The 15053-nt window shown below is 40.2% G+C and overlaps 1 protein-coding gene across 2 annotated transcripts in view; it reads right to left on the bottom strand.

Moving 5' to 3' along the window:
* Positions 1-438: 438 nt before the first annotated feature.
* Positions 439-15053, bottom strand: part of RFC3 (replication factor C subunit 3) — a 39054-nt gene continuing 24439 nt past the window's right edge. For both annotated transcript variants that reach the window (XM_036300329.1, XM_036300330.1), the window contains 5 exons: positions 12362-12543; positions 9770-9906; positions 9582-9680; positions 5444-5513; positions 439-727 (listed from right to left, as the gene is read on the bottom strand). In XM_036300329.1, coding sequence (XP_036156222.1) covers positions 536-727; positions 5444-5513; positions 9582-9680; positions 9770-9906; positions 12362-12543 — 680 coding nt within the window. In that variant the 3' untranslated portion in view covers positions 439-535. The remainder of the gene's footprint in view (positions 728-5443; positions 5514-9581; positions 9681-9769; positions 9907-12361; positions 12544-15053) is intronic.

Genomic DNA, 15053 nt, shown 5'->3' with positions numbered 1-15053 from the left:
ATTTTTCCATTGATTTTTAGAGAGTGGAAGGGAGGGGGAGAGACACAGAAATATCAATGTGAGAGAGACACATCAATTGGTTAATGCCTGCATGCACTCAAACGGGGCCAGGGGTAGAGCTTGCAACAGAGATATGTGACCTTAACCAGAACAGAACCTAAGACCCTTCAGTTGGCAGGCAGATGCTCTATCCACTGAGCCCAAAGATTAGCACTAATCTTTGTTTTTCTATGTGCAAATTTCCTTCAGCAGGTGAGAGATTAACTGGAAAATGGGAGGATCAACATTGCATATTTGGATAGAAAATTTTTAAAATAAAATCATGGACTCTGAAATTTCTAGTTGTGCCCTTTAAATATACTTCAATAGTATAGGAATAATTATTTAACTTAGAGAGTAATGATTAATGGCTCACAGAGGAATTAAAAAAGAACATGATTAAGTAAAGTTAGTTTATTTTACCTGCAGCTCCTGCAATATAAACTGAACGTAAATGCTGATAGTGAGACATATAAAGAAGAATTACTGGTAAATGTCAGAACATCATGCCTTCCAATCCATCTTCCATGAACTTCTTATAAAGTGCCATAAATTTGGCCACAAATGCTTCCAAGTGATAAATGGCTTTACTACCCAGCTGCAGACGATGTTCATAGTAAGCTGCCATCTGGGCCACTTCTCCTTTCAGTTGTCCATCACAATTATGTAAAAGTTCTGAGAGAAGGCCCTAAAGAAAGATAACTAGTAATTAAAAAATTATTTAAAAAGGATATTGGCCAAACAAGGTTTATTTCTCATTCAAAACAGAAGTAAATCTTAAGTTAAATATGTTCAGAACTACATGATGCATATTCTTCAAGTCTCAAACACTTAATGAAAACATGCTTCAAGTGAAACATGTTCTTTTCTTATGTGTGAAATCCTGAATTTTTTTATATTCATCCAAAAGCAAAAAAACAAAGTGTACTTTTCTATAATGTAAAAATGTGGCAATTATTTAGCATAATTCAATACTTAAATGTACGAGGATGCAAAAATATAAGTACAAAGATGCTTATTACAACATTAATTATAATAATCTATATGGCAACCTAAAGTTCCACCAATACAGACCACATTTAAAAAAATACAACTATAATATACAATGGAATCCCATTCATACATTAAAAACAGTAAGGTAGCCCAGCCAGCATAGCTCAGTGGTTGAGAGTTGACCTATGACCCAGGAGATCACGGTTTGATTCCTGGTCAGGGCACATGCCCGGGTTGCGGGCTCAATCCCCAGTGTAGGGCATGCAGGAAGCAGCTGGTCAATGATTCTCTCTCATTATTGATGTTTCTATCACTCCCTCTCCCTTCCTCTCAGAAATCAGTAATAAAAATATATTTTAAAAAAAGAGAGTAAGGTAAATATGGACTGTCATGAACAAACACACGTTACAATGTTGAATGAGAAACACAGTGCAGAAGACTGTCAAGGTTTGTGAAACTACACACACACACACACACACACACACACTATGGGCTTACAGACAGTCCTCGGGTTATGTCAGAATCAACATACATCGTTTCATGGTTACGTCACCACCTTCCATTTATTTATTAAAAAAGTTCCGTCATTTCGACATATGTACATACCAGTAGCCCAGTGCATGAAATTCATGCACGGGGGAGGGTGTGTTCCTCAGTCTGGCCTGCACCCTCGCCAATTTGGGACCCCTGAAAGGATGTCCTACTGCCAGTTTACAGGGATCAGGCCTAAACCAGCAGTCGGCCATCCCTCTCACAATCCGGGACAACTGGCTCCTAACCGCTCACCTGCCTGCCTGCCTGCCTGCCTGCTGCTAACCACTCTGCCTGCCGGCTTGATCGCCCCCAACTGCCCCCCCCTCCGCTGCGGGCCTGCTTGCCCCCAAAAGCCCCGCCCCCCGCCAGCCTGATCACCCCAAACTGACCCCCCTGCTCACCCCTACCTTCCCTCCCCACTGGCCTGCTCATCCCCAACTGTCCCTCTACTGGCCTGCTTGCTCCAAACTGCCCCCCCCCCCCGCTCCAAAATGCCCCCGCCCGCTGTCCTGATCACCTCCAATTGACCCCCACTGATAGCTTGCTTGCCCCCAACTGGCCACCCTGCTGGTCTGCGTACCCCCAACGGCCCCGCTCCCCACCAGCCTGATCACCCACAACTGCCCACCCCTCTTGGCCTCTAACCACCTCGACCTCAGCCCCGCCACCATGGCTTTGTCCAGAACATCTGGAAGGTCTCCTGGAAGGTCTCCCAGTCTAATTAGCATATTGCTTTTATTAATATAGATATATTTGTCTGTAAATATGATTATGATTGCAGATGAGTAGGACCAGGTAAAATTTTATAGAATGGGCCTTTTATTACAGATGGTTTGCCATGTATGCATTTTTTCTAAAGAAGTAAAAATTACTTAAAAAATTATTTCAGGAAGACTTTGAGAAATTTACAGTATCTGCTTTTCTTCCAAGAAAGTTGTCACTTTTATGCCAGAGTGAGAATTATTTGTATGCTTTGTATGTCAGCATTGGGCCACTGTGACTGGGGGGCACTTAGCTTGACTTGAGAGTAATTATCTGGCTCACTGGCTGGGAGGGAGGGTGTGTGGCAGAGGAGATAAATACTGGGTTCTGGATTATTCATAGATTGCTGACTTTCTGATTGATTGTGCAAGCCCCTGCTTTTATTGATGTCCACCTTCTATTGACAGACATCTACCCTGGGAGAGAAATGAGATGAAAACTCTCTTTCTTTACATTGTAAAAAGCATTTGAAGTCCTAAGGTGTGATAAGGCCACCCAGCCATCCACAGTCAAGGTACACATTTCATGGAGGATGTTCCCACTCTTGAATAAATTAAAACAATTTTTTTCTTTTAATTTCAACTTTCTTCTATAACTGTTTTCTTGTTACTTAAAAGCTAGTTTTTTTGAAACTACTTCCAAAGCTTTTCAAGCTGTATTATGTCCTTGGAATGAATTTATAAATAAGAATTGAGACTGGCCGGTGTGACTCAGTGGTTGAGCATCGACCTATGAACCAGGAAGTCACAATTTGATTCCAGATCAGGACACATGCCCCGGCGTGGGCTTGATCCCTAGTACGGGGCGTGTAGGAGGCAGGCGATCAATGATTCTCTCTCATCATTGATGTTTCTATCTCTCTCCCTCTCCCTTCCTCTCTCAATCAGTAAGAATATATTTTAAAGAGAGAGAGAGGAGTATGTATGTTTGTAAATAAGAAAACATGTATTTGATGCTCTTAGAAAGTCTTACTTTCATTAAAACTTGTGCAATATAGGGAACTCCATAGATTCTCTTAATTTGAAGAAAGTTAGAGGGAAAGGTACTAATTCAGAGTTCCTTGGGAATATGTGTCGCTTATATATTATTTTATGTTTATTTTTTTAAATCAAAAGCTGAAATATTTTCTATTCAGAAAACATATTTGGATCTAAATATCTTCTGTAATTTTAACCCTAAAATATCAATTTAAATATTTTAAAAATGGTTGTGATGTTTGTTTGTTTTAAATAAGTTAGGTTACTGAAGTTCTACATGTTACTGGATCACCTGGGGTAATTTTCTGATTGGAAAATTAAGAATTATAGTCAGAGGGGAGGACATGAGAATTTTTAAAGAACATATTCAATTTACTTTAGAAGCCGAACCTCTCTTATCATGTGACTTGTTTTGTATGTTTTTTTAAACTATATTATAACATAAGCATTGGTGCTATTGGGACAACACAGTGACAGTTGATTCGGGTCATTTGAATGTCACCTGTCTGTTTTAATTTGTATGTTTGTTTTGACTCTGTCATATGCTCAAACTTCAGTGGAAGTCATGAGAACCTATTATTTTTGCCTGCTCCCTCCTTTACGTTGGAAATATTCTTTTTTACTCAGAGGGACCTTAACTTTGATGTAAGGGATTGTTTTCGTTGCCAACTGTTTTCTTCCCTGCCAAGTAAGAGAGTTGTTGTGAACTCTTCAGTGATGCCTTCCCCAGGAGATTTGCAGATGTGGTTGGGAAAAGTCATTTCATCCCCAACCTTTGCATGTCAGGTGCTGGGGTGCCGGGGTGCCGCCTCGCCTGTGCCCTGGCTCTCCGATCCCGATGTGGCTCTCTCCCCCTCCGATCGCCATGGCAACCACCAGACCACTGGTCTCTCTCCCTCCGATCGCCATGGCAACCACAGGATGCAGGCCAGGCGGCACCCCTGGCCCCAGAGGTGCGGCCTGGCCTGGCCCCAGCTCTCTCTTCCTCTGATCGCCATGCAATCACAGGGCTGCCTTTGCCCTGCCACCCAGCTCTTGCTTGCAGCCTAGGTTTCTGATCACTGTTCTTCCATCCTTCCCCTTTCACCTCCCATCATTGCGCCTACGTACGCAAATAACCGCCATCTTTGTTGGCGGTTAACCACCATCTTTGTTGGCAGTTAATTTGCATATCGCCCTAATTAGCCAATGGGAAGCATAGCGGAGGTACGATTAATTACCCTTTTTGTCTTTTATTAGATTAGATGTGCTTTATGTTTTTTATTATTTATTTACCACAAGTAAAAGTCAGGAATTATCTTTCTTTTAAATTTTTTTTACTGTTTCACTTCATTACTGCTGTGTATGTGCTCTATGTGAGTGACATAGGTGCTTATGTAGGTGGGTTCGACTTACGGCGAAAATCGTGTTATGTCGCGCCGAAGGAACGGATCTCCAAGGAAACTCGAGGACCTACTGTATTTCCATGTGAACAGAATAGAGGTCTGTTAAAACTGGTTATCCTTATGGAAGTGAAAGGGCAGACCTTCATTTTTTTTTTGTATAGTTGGGTCACTGAATTTTTTCATGTTAATATTACCATTTAAATACAAATAAACAACAACAAAAAACCCTGCATTTCCTAACAAATCAATCTAGCTAGGTAGGTAGCTGACAGACCAACTCTAAAGCTGTGCCTTACAATATATCATAATTCAGATTCTGCCTACACATTTAACCTCATTTCCCATGTTCATTGAATCTAGTAGTCCGAAATACTTGTTCCCCAGTCATTTACACAATTCCCTTCTTTTAATCCTTGAAGTCTCAGCCTAAGCATAACCTTCCTCAGAGAATCTATTGCTGACCTTCCATGGCTCCACTCTCCCTTATTTCACCTTGTTACTTCTTTCTTAACACTTAAAACATTCTGAAATCCGTTTGCTTCTTTACTTGTTTCTAATCTGACCCTACTAAAATGTAACTTCTCTGAAGGCAGGACCTTTCCTGTCTTCTTCATCATCCCCCTTATGATGCCTGACATACAGTAGACACTCAAAAAATATCTGATGAATTAATGAACTGTATAAGAAGTGAGTGTTATCTTATGATTGCAAATTTCATGCTTATAAAAGATTCAAGATGTGAAATCAGGTTACCTTCATTATTATTTCAGGAGGAATACAATGAGTTAAAAGCTCATAGAGTCTTCCACGAACTTCAAGGAGCCTACATAAAACATAGTAATATTTTGTGATAAAAATAAGAGGTAATTTTTCCAAGTACCTACTGTGCTGTTTAACTTTATGAATTAAACAAACAATCCAATACAAACATTTTCTTAAATGGCTTATCATACTTACCATACACATACAGAAGCTTTTTCTAATTTCAGTTCATTTTTTTTAAAGAAAATTTACAGAACTCTTTTAAAGTTAGACAAAACTTATATTCAGTATTATATTAAGACTTCATGAACAGTGAAGGTTGAGTTTATTTCACACCATGGACTTTAGCATACTTTCATGACACATTAAGTAATATGTTTATTTTTTCCCGCCCAAATAAATGATACCTAGAACAGCTAGAAAATAATCATAAAAAGATTAAAGAATCACTGGTCAATTACACAAGTGAGCAAGGGATATAAGGATGATATCTACAATAATAAACGCATAATATGCTAATTAGACCAGACAGCTGAACAACCTTCTGGACGTCCTTTTGGACAATCTTCCTGACAAAGTTGCCGCGGACAGGGGCCGAGGCAGAGGTGATTAGGGGCAATCAGGCAGGCAGAGTGGTTCGGGCCAATCAGGCAGGCATGCAGAGTGGTTAGGGGTGATGAGGCAGGCGGGCAGAGGCAGTTAGGGGTGATCAGCCAGGCAGGCGAGTGGTTTTGCACTCTACTGCCTAGAGTGCAAAAGCAATATGGCAAGGAAACAAAGATGTCCTATCATTATAGGTAAGCATAAAAACAGGCTGCATAAGTCAACATGAGCATTTCCACTCTGAGCCTTTAATTCTAGACCCCTCTCATAAAATTTCTCTCCTTCACAAGAGTAGAGAGAAATATACAAGGCATTTTAAGACAGTAAGGAAAACAATGATCATTAAAATTCTAAACACAAGAATCTTTATTTCTTCCTCTCTCTCTCTCTCTCTCTCTCTCTCTCTATATATATATATATACACACACACACACACATACATATAAACTAGAGGCCCAGTGCACAAAATTTGTGCAGGGGAGGGGGGTGCCCCTCAGCCCAGCCTGCACCCCAATCCGGGACCCCTCAGGAGATGTTCGACTGCCAGTTTAGGCCCGAATCAGCAGTCGGACATCCCTCTCGCAATCCAGGACCACTGGCTCCTAACCGCTCATCTGCCTGCCTGTCTGATCGCCCCTAACCACCTCTGCCTCAGCCCCCGCCACCGTGGCTTTGTCCGGAAGGATGACCGGACGACTGGAAGATGTCCTGTCGACCTGGTGTAATTAGCATATTACCCTTTTATTAGTATAAATATATAATTTACCTACCCTAAAGGGAAAAAAAAATGTTCTGAATCATCACTAAAATAATATCACAGATGTTCTATTATTTCAGATTAATCAGGAAAGTGATTTATGAAAGATTTCTTAAAAGTAGAAGTTCAAACCCCATTCTGGGAATCCAGGACTATGAAGCTGTGCCATAATAAAGCTTAATAAAAGTTGTTTTTGTTTTTAAATCCAGCATGTTTTTAAGCACTTGCTATGTGAAACATACTATAACTAATAATTTAAAATCAGTCCTCACACCAGCTATGAGTGGGCATTATCTCCATCTATTTTTAGATGAAAAAACTAAGACTCAGGTAGTTTAAGTCAACAAAGTTGACCACAGCAGAACCTTGATTTAAGCACAGATCTCTCTTACTCCAAAGTCTATACCCTTCCAATGTCTGACAGGCATTTCTCTAACACAGGGTGGGGAACATCTGGCCCACGGGCCTTATTTGGTCTTGTCCTGCCAAGGCATTAGGGGTGAATTAATTAAATGCTTGACCAAATATAGGTTAATTTTTAAGTTGATAATTTCACATGGCCCACAAATCATGTTAGAAGTATCCAAATGGCTCTTGGCAGAAAAAAGGTTCTCTACTCCTGCTCTAATCCCATACTCTATATGAAGTTTACTGCAGTACACTATTAATTCCAAACACCATCACTTTGTTACTGAAAAAAACTTAATGTTCAGAGATGTTAGGCTTCCATCAAAACTCATATGGTGGAGGTAGCCTTTTAATTCAAGTCTGATTCCAAAGCCCTTGATTATTCTTGGACATGGTAGTGTATCTCAAAATTAAAACATGATTATTAAAGCATAATAATAATAATAATTTCTACTACTATCATCAGTTTTTTTTAAAATCACAACAAAAAGAAGGAAGTCATCTTCAGTTTAGAAATATTTTACAAAACTAAGACTCATTAGACATGTTTTGTTTGAATTTTATCTTTAAAGGCTGACATTTCTTCAATTACTCAGCATTGTACAAAATGGATTGTACACTTTTTCCTAAAGTCAAGGTTTCTTTTCTGAAGAGACTATTTTATGATACTTGACACTTGTTGCAAACTATTCAACTAAAATAATTGAATGGGAATCCAAAGCAAACCCTGATGAAATACTAAGTACCCATTATATATGACTATACACCTCCACTAATCTAGATGATAGCCAAAGAGTACATATTATAAAATCCTTTGAGGACTCTTTTATAAAAATTAAAATTCATATCTGATGAATAAACGAGGGAAGCTTAAATTTCAGTGGTTGCACTCAATCTATTCTGTTTCCTAAAACAATCACTTACCTTCTATAAAATCTAAAGATGGTTTCTAGTTCTGACAGACAGTAAGAGTAGGAGGCTGTGTCTTGGTGAGCCCAAGGAACATTCTCCAGGATTGCCAAAGGGAGTGGATCTTAAACCTATCACTCTTGATTTAGAGAAGAGCAGATTGCCCTTCTCAATCAAAGCTGTCATAAATCAAACAACTAGTAGTTGAAGCATTTCAGTATGGCCACTCCTGAGTAACAGACACACAGAAATAAATGGAATCAACTGTGTATCGGTGTGTCACAATACACTTTCTAAATACTAACGGCATATGCACAATACTATTCTTAACAGAACTATATCATACCTAAAAATTAGTTAAAGTCTGACTCATAGTCTCGTGTCTTTCTAGCATATGAGGTGTCAATTATGAAGCTATATATTGTTTTTTATATTAAAAAACTAGAAACATTAAGTCATCTGAAATCCTAAAAGAAAAACTAAAAATTCCAAGATGTGTTTTAATTTATGTATAAGTTCCACATTTACATGTAAACAGCTTAATAAAAGCCATTATACCACACCAACTACAGTCAAATGTTGGTTCTCTCGAACATCTTCCATTTCAAACAATTTGGTTCTTGGCCAAGGTGTTCATGAAAAAAATGTTTCAGGTATCAAACAAAACTTCAGTTCTTGACCAACAACTCTTTCATGCTGACACCTGTATGATCAGACACTTGCCTCTCAGGCGACAAAGGAGAGAATACATGAGTATGAGACAATTTACTGCTAAACTTCGCGTTAACATCTCAGGAAATTGTGCTATTAATATTTTCTTGTTTTTGTTGTTTTTGCCTTTGTTACTGTCTACTATTATTAAATACATATAGTAAGAAACCATGGGTCCTAAGGTTAGTGATAGCAGCAAAGTGGAAACTAAAGTTGTGAGAATAAAAACTAGAGCTTAAAAAGATATAATTGCCAATTATAACAGAGGTGTTCACATGTCTGATCTGGCTACTGAGTATGGTAAGGGGAAAGGACAATTAACACAATTTTAAAACATAAAGAGGCCATTAAGAGTGCTGACTTTGTTAAGTGAAAGTGCTCACAAAACAATTTTCACAGGCAACTGAGAAAGGTAAAAAAAGAAACATTTGGGGGTCTGGAATGGATTAACTCAATTTACATTATTTCTAATGGGAAAAAATAATTAGGTTTTAAAACAAATTGCTTTTCGAATAGCCTTCTGGAACGAATTAAGTTCGAGAACCGAGATTCCACTGTATTCTAAATCATTAAATTTCTAAAATTTTATCCTCCCCCCTTTTTAAAAGTTTAATCTTTAGGTTCACTACTTAATTATAAGTCTAAATTGCATGGTGCTAATAAAAATCCACTACCCTAAAACTAGAATAGCTGTACTATCTTGATGACCAAACTTTTACAGTCATCTTTTATACTGGTTACCTTTGTGGAGTCTGCTGACTGACAATAGCATTGGCAGTCTCCCTCAGATACACCTCCCAATCTGTTTCAGGGATTTCTTGATCTTCGGTAAAAGGATATCTATATGACAAAAAGAAAACACAATAAACTAAATGGAAGCATGCTTATTATCCAAAATGTTTCTGGTGCTAACTGCCTCTTTAACTCACTGTTGAACTCTGCAGGCTTCACACATGAGTAGGGCTTTTCTGAGATTTCGGCAGGACTTCTCTGCAAGTCTACGAGCCAGTTGTGAAGGGAGATTCAGACCTTCCTTCTTGCACACAGTAGATAAAACATGGCAAATCTACAATAAAATAATTTTTAAAAATGAGCAATCTGTCAAACAGTATATTGAAATAATTTCTGTTGATAACATCTTCATAGATCCCCACTTTTTTTGGTTACTATCCTACCCAAACCCACATTCTCCTTCAGCAGGAAGCCAGGGATCTTGCCTAGCTATTAGGAAAAGGGAGCAGCTGGTTCTGCAACTGGGGAAAGACCTGGTCCCAGGTCCAAGCCTTCCAATCTCCTCAGGGCAGCTGAGAGGAGACACAGGGTCCCAAGTTGGTGGCAAAAACAGGGCTGCCAAGTTGAGCCACCTGGCCTGAATTCCACACAACTAAGAAGGCCTTATTTGCATGGACTAAGACAAGAATGGTGTCCATGAGAGTGGTGAAACTGGTAATCCTGCCTGCTTTATTAACCCTTTTAACTGTATTACTCCTAAAATTTGTACAACTGAGAGATAAAATAAAGGTATTTTACAACTTTGCAACTAATACAATGTCACATATTATCCATACTTTGCATAAAATTGCCCCAAATTACTAATGGCAGGAAAACTGCTTATTGTGAGAATTAAAAATTTTACTGATAGCTATTAAGAATATCTCTCTCTCTCACACACACACACACACACACACACACGGGTGGGCAAAAATAGGTTTACAGTTGTGAGTGACATTCTGAGTTAAGAAAGCTACTATAATAATTATCACCTGTATGTTTTTTTCCATACAAACAGCTGTAAATCTACTTTGCCATTCCTATATATAATGTTCTTTCACCTAACTTTGGTCCCTTACCCAAACAGTTGGTATTCTCACATCATCTCCTGGCAAAACCTATTTCTTCCATACTCAAGTGTCCTCCAAAGCCAAGTACATCAGGTTGAGGCAAAAGACACTAAATACCTAAACTCTCCATAGTTTAGTAAAATTCATAATATAGTGAAACCTCAGTTCTCAAACTAAATTCATTCAGGAAGACTGTTCAAGAAGCAATTTGCTCAAAAATTGAATCATTTTTTCCCATTAGAAATAATGTAAATTGAATTTATTCGTTCCAGTCCTCCAAATGAGTCCCTGTTTTATATACAGTACATGTCTAATATACTGTTTACTCTATAAAGAAACACTTCTTTTGTTAAATTTATTAAACCACCCCCTACTAGCCTTAAAGAAATCACTTTACCACCCACTCCAGGGGTGTCTTTCAGGAAGTCAGCATGCAATGTCTTTGCTTTTTCACATATCACTGCCTTGGAAATGCAGTCACACATTAACTGATTTTTCTTTATCTAAATCAACAGTTTTTCTACCTCTTCAATTGCCTGTGACCACTGTTTCTTTCACACCCTTAGAAACATTAGAACTCTTGATGGCCTCTTTATGTTTTAAAGTTGTATTAATCATCCATTTTACCAGCAACAAAAACAAAAAGATAAAATATTATATAATAAAGATGTAATATGCAAACTGACCATCACGCCCTCACACAAGATGGCCAGCCCCATGTGGTCAAAAATGGCCACAAGATGGGTGGCAGGGGAGGGTAGTTGTGGGCGATAAGGCCAGCAGCGGAGGGCAGTTAGGAGCGACCAGGCCGGCAGGGGAGGGCAGTTGGGGGTAACCAGGTCAGCAGGGGAGGGCAGTTGTGGGGAACCAGTGGCCTACAGGGGAGGGCATTTGGGGTTGACCAGGCTGCTGGGGAGGGCAGTTGGGGGTGACCAGGCCTGCAGGGGAAGACAGTTGGGGGCGACTAAGCCAGCAGGGGTGGGAAGTTAGGGGCAACCAGGCCAGCGTGGGAAGGCAGTTGGGGTCAATCGGGCTGGCAGGGGAGGAGTTAGGCATTGATCAGGCTGGCAGGGGAGTGGTTAGGGGATGATCAGGCTGGCAGGCAGAAGCGGTTAGGGGCAATCAGGCAGGTAGGAGAGCAGTTGGGAGCCAGCGTCCTGGATTGTGAGAGGGGTGTCCGACTGCTGGTTTAGGCCCGATCCCACAGGGACACCTCCTACCCCGCCCCCAAGGGCACGAATTTCATGCACCAGGCCTCTAGTAAATAAATAAAACCACAAAAATATTCACAATACAATTTCCTGAAATGTTAACAATGTGAGGTTTAGGGGTAAACTGACTAGCAATCTCTCCTTTGTTTCTTGCTTTTTCTCATGCTGAGGCATCAGCATGAAAGGGTTGTTCAACAACTAAGACTATTTTTTAAGGACAACTTGGTTGAAAACCCAACTGTTAGAAATAGGAGACATTTGAGAACCGAGGTTTGACTGTACCTACTCATTTAAGGTAAACAATAATTTAAAGCAAAGAACACTTTTCCTATATTGGTATCTACTACTACTGGTATTTACTACTATATATATTGGTTTTTGCATCTACTAATGATTAGCATCCAGACCACAGATGTTCCTGAATTACTGACACACTTCACTGCAAGTGAAAACAAATAACTTGACTTACATCCTCAATGCTGGGAGCAGGCACACGAATTGCCAGACATCGACTACGAATAGGTGGTATCACTTTAGATGTAGAATTGCAACACAAGATCAATCTGCAGGTAGACATATATTTTTCCATGGTTCTACGCAAGGCATGTTGAGCATCTCTGGTGAGTTTGTCAACCTCTGTCAACAAAACCACTGAGAGAAGGAGAAACAAAACAAACTTTAACTTGCATAACTATATGCTTCTCCCTCTTCATTATTCAGCATGAAATCTTAAATAATAATCCTGATATATTACTCTTCCCTTTGACAAAGACATATTGAAGTTACAAGTACAGTAAAAATAACTTATTTTTATTTTCAAAATTCTGTAAGACTAAGAAATTCTAGACTAAATGAAGTTAAAGAGGTTAACTTACTATAGAATTCATTATAGCCTTTATAATATTTACTAGACACCTGGTGCACGAGATTCATGCACTGGGTGGGGGGGAGGGTCCCTCAGCGCAGCCTGCACTCTCTTGCAGTCCAGGACCCCTTGGGGGATGTCCGCCTACTGGCTTAGACTCAATCCCCCCAGGCATCGCTGTGGAAGCACACTGACCAACAGGGGGCAGCTCCTGCATTGAGTGTCTGTCCCCTGGTGATCAGTGTGCGTCATAGTGACCAGTCATTCTGCCGTTAGGTTGATTTGCATATTATGCTTTTATTATATAGGATATGCACTAAAAAGAGAATCACCAAAACAAGGATGTATGGTGCTACATTTTCCAAAAATATTTTACTATCTCAGTAGCACATGACTGTGGAACATCTTTTAATCAGGGGTGGGGAAAATCCAGCCCACAGGCCATATAAGGCCCATGAAATAATTTTGTCTGGCTCTGCCAAGGCATTAGGAGTGAGTTATTAACTGTCTGACAAATATAGCAAGCTAATTTTAAGGTAATAATTTTGTATGGCCCACAAATGATGTTATAAATATGCAAATGGACTTTAGCAGAAAAAAGATTCCCACTGCTGTCTTAAATCATAGCATTCTAAGGAATATACTTTGGAAAACAACTGCCACAGGGATGTAGCAAACAAGGCATAAAGACATCTGGTTACTTGTATAGTAAGTAAGTTTCTTCCTGGTCATAATTAGTCTTAAGACTAGGCCTTGGGGAGAACCAAGATGGCGGCATAGGTTAACGCCGGAGTTTGCTGCTTTGAACAACTACTTCAAAAGTGAAACCAAAAAACGGAAGGGACATCACCCAGAACCACAGGAACGCTGGCTGAGTGGAAGTCCTACAACTAGGAGGAAAGAGAAACGCATACGGACACTCAGAGGAGGCGCAGTGCTGAAGTCAAATTCTGAGGTGCGGAGTGCTCGGAGCGGGCTGGCGGCGGAGGGCGTGGTTGGCGTTTTCAATCGGGAGGGAGTCGCAGACTCTGAGCTCCAGATCCGGGCGAGTCTTTAGGGACCCAGACTCAAACGGGAGAAGCGGGACTGTCTGGCTTCGGTCAGAGCGAGTGCAGCTTTCTCTCTGAGCTTTGCAGCGGGTGCTGGGACTCTGAGAGGCAGAGCCCCTGGGGACAGGACTGAGAGCCGCCATAACTGCTCCCTCCGGCCCACCCTGTTGATCCTGTGCGACCCGCCCCGCCATTTGCCGGATAGCCTCAGGCAAAGGCTAGATTAGCACCTCCCTAGAAGACAGAAGTTCTCTCACTGCTGACACAGCTGATTCTCATAGCCACTTGGCCAGGAGGTCAAACCCTCCCTGGAATTAGCTACAACAATCAAGATTTAACTATAAGACTGCGAACAAAGACCACTAGGGGGTGCACCAAGGAAGCATAACAAAATGCGGAGACAAAGAAACAGGACAAAATTGTCAATGGAAGATATAGAGTTCAGAACCACACTTTTAAGGTCTCTCAAGAACTGTTTAGAAGCCGCCGATAAACTTAATGAGATCTACAAGAAAACTAATGAGACCCTCGATCTTATATTGGGGAACCAACTACAAATTAAGCATACATGGACTGAAATAACGAATATTATACAGACTCCCGACAGCAGACCAGAGGAGCGCAAGCATCAAGTCAATGATTTGAAATGCGAGGAAGCAAAAAACACTCAACCGGAAAAGCAAAATGAAAAAAGAAACCGAAAATACGAAAATAGTGTAAGGAGCCTCTGGGACAGCTTCAAGCGTACCAACATCAGAATTATAGGGGTGCCAGAAGATGAGAGAGAGCAAGATATTGAAAACCTATTTGAAGAAATAATGACAGAAAACTTCCCCCACCTGGTGCAAGAAATGGACTTACAGGTCCAAGAAGCGTGGAGAACCCCAAACAAAAGGAATCCAAAGAGGACCACACCAAGACACATCATAATTAAAATGCCAAGAGCAAAAGATAAAGAGAGAATCTTAAAAACAGCAAGAGAAAGAAACTCAGTTACCTACAAGGGAATACCCATACAACTGTCAGCTGATTTCTCAACAGAAATTTTGCAGGCCAGAAGGGAGTGGCAAGAAATATTCAAAGTGATGAATACCAAGAACCTACAACCAAGATTACTTTATCCAGCAAAGCTATCATTCAGAATTGAAGGTCAGATAAAGAGCTTCACAGATAAGGAAAAGCTAAAGGAGTTCATCACCACCAAACCAGGATTATATGAAATGCTGAAAGGTATCCTTTAAGAAGAG

This window comes from Myotis myotis, unplaced genomic scaffold (assembly GCF_014108235.1).
Source record: "Myotis myotis isolate mMyoMyo1 unplaced genomic scaffold, mMyoMyo1.p scaffold_m19_p_3, whole genome shotgun sequence".
Classification (NCBI taxonomy): domain Eukaryota; kingdom Metazoa; phylum Chordata; class Mammalia; order Chiroptera; family Vespertilionidae; genus Myotis; species Myotis myotis.
Note: the sequence above shows the minus strand (reverse complement) of the source record. Positions and strands in the feature narration are given on the sequence as shown.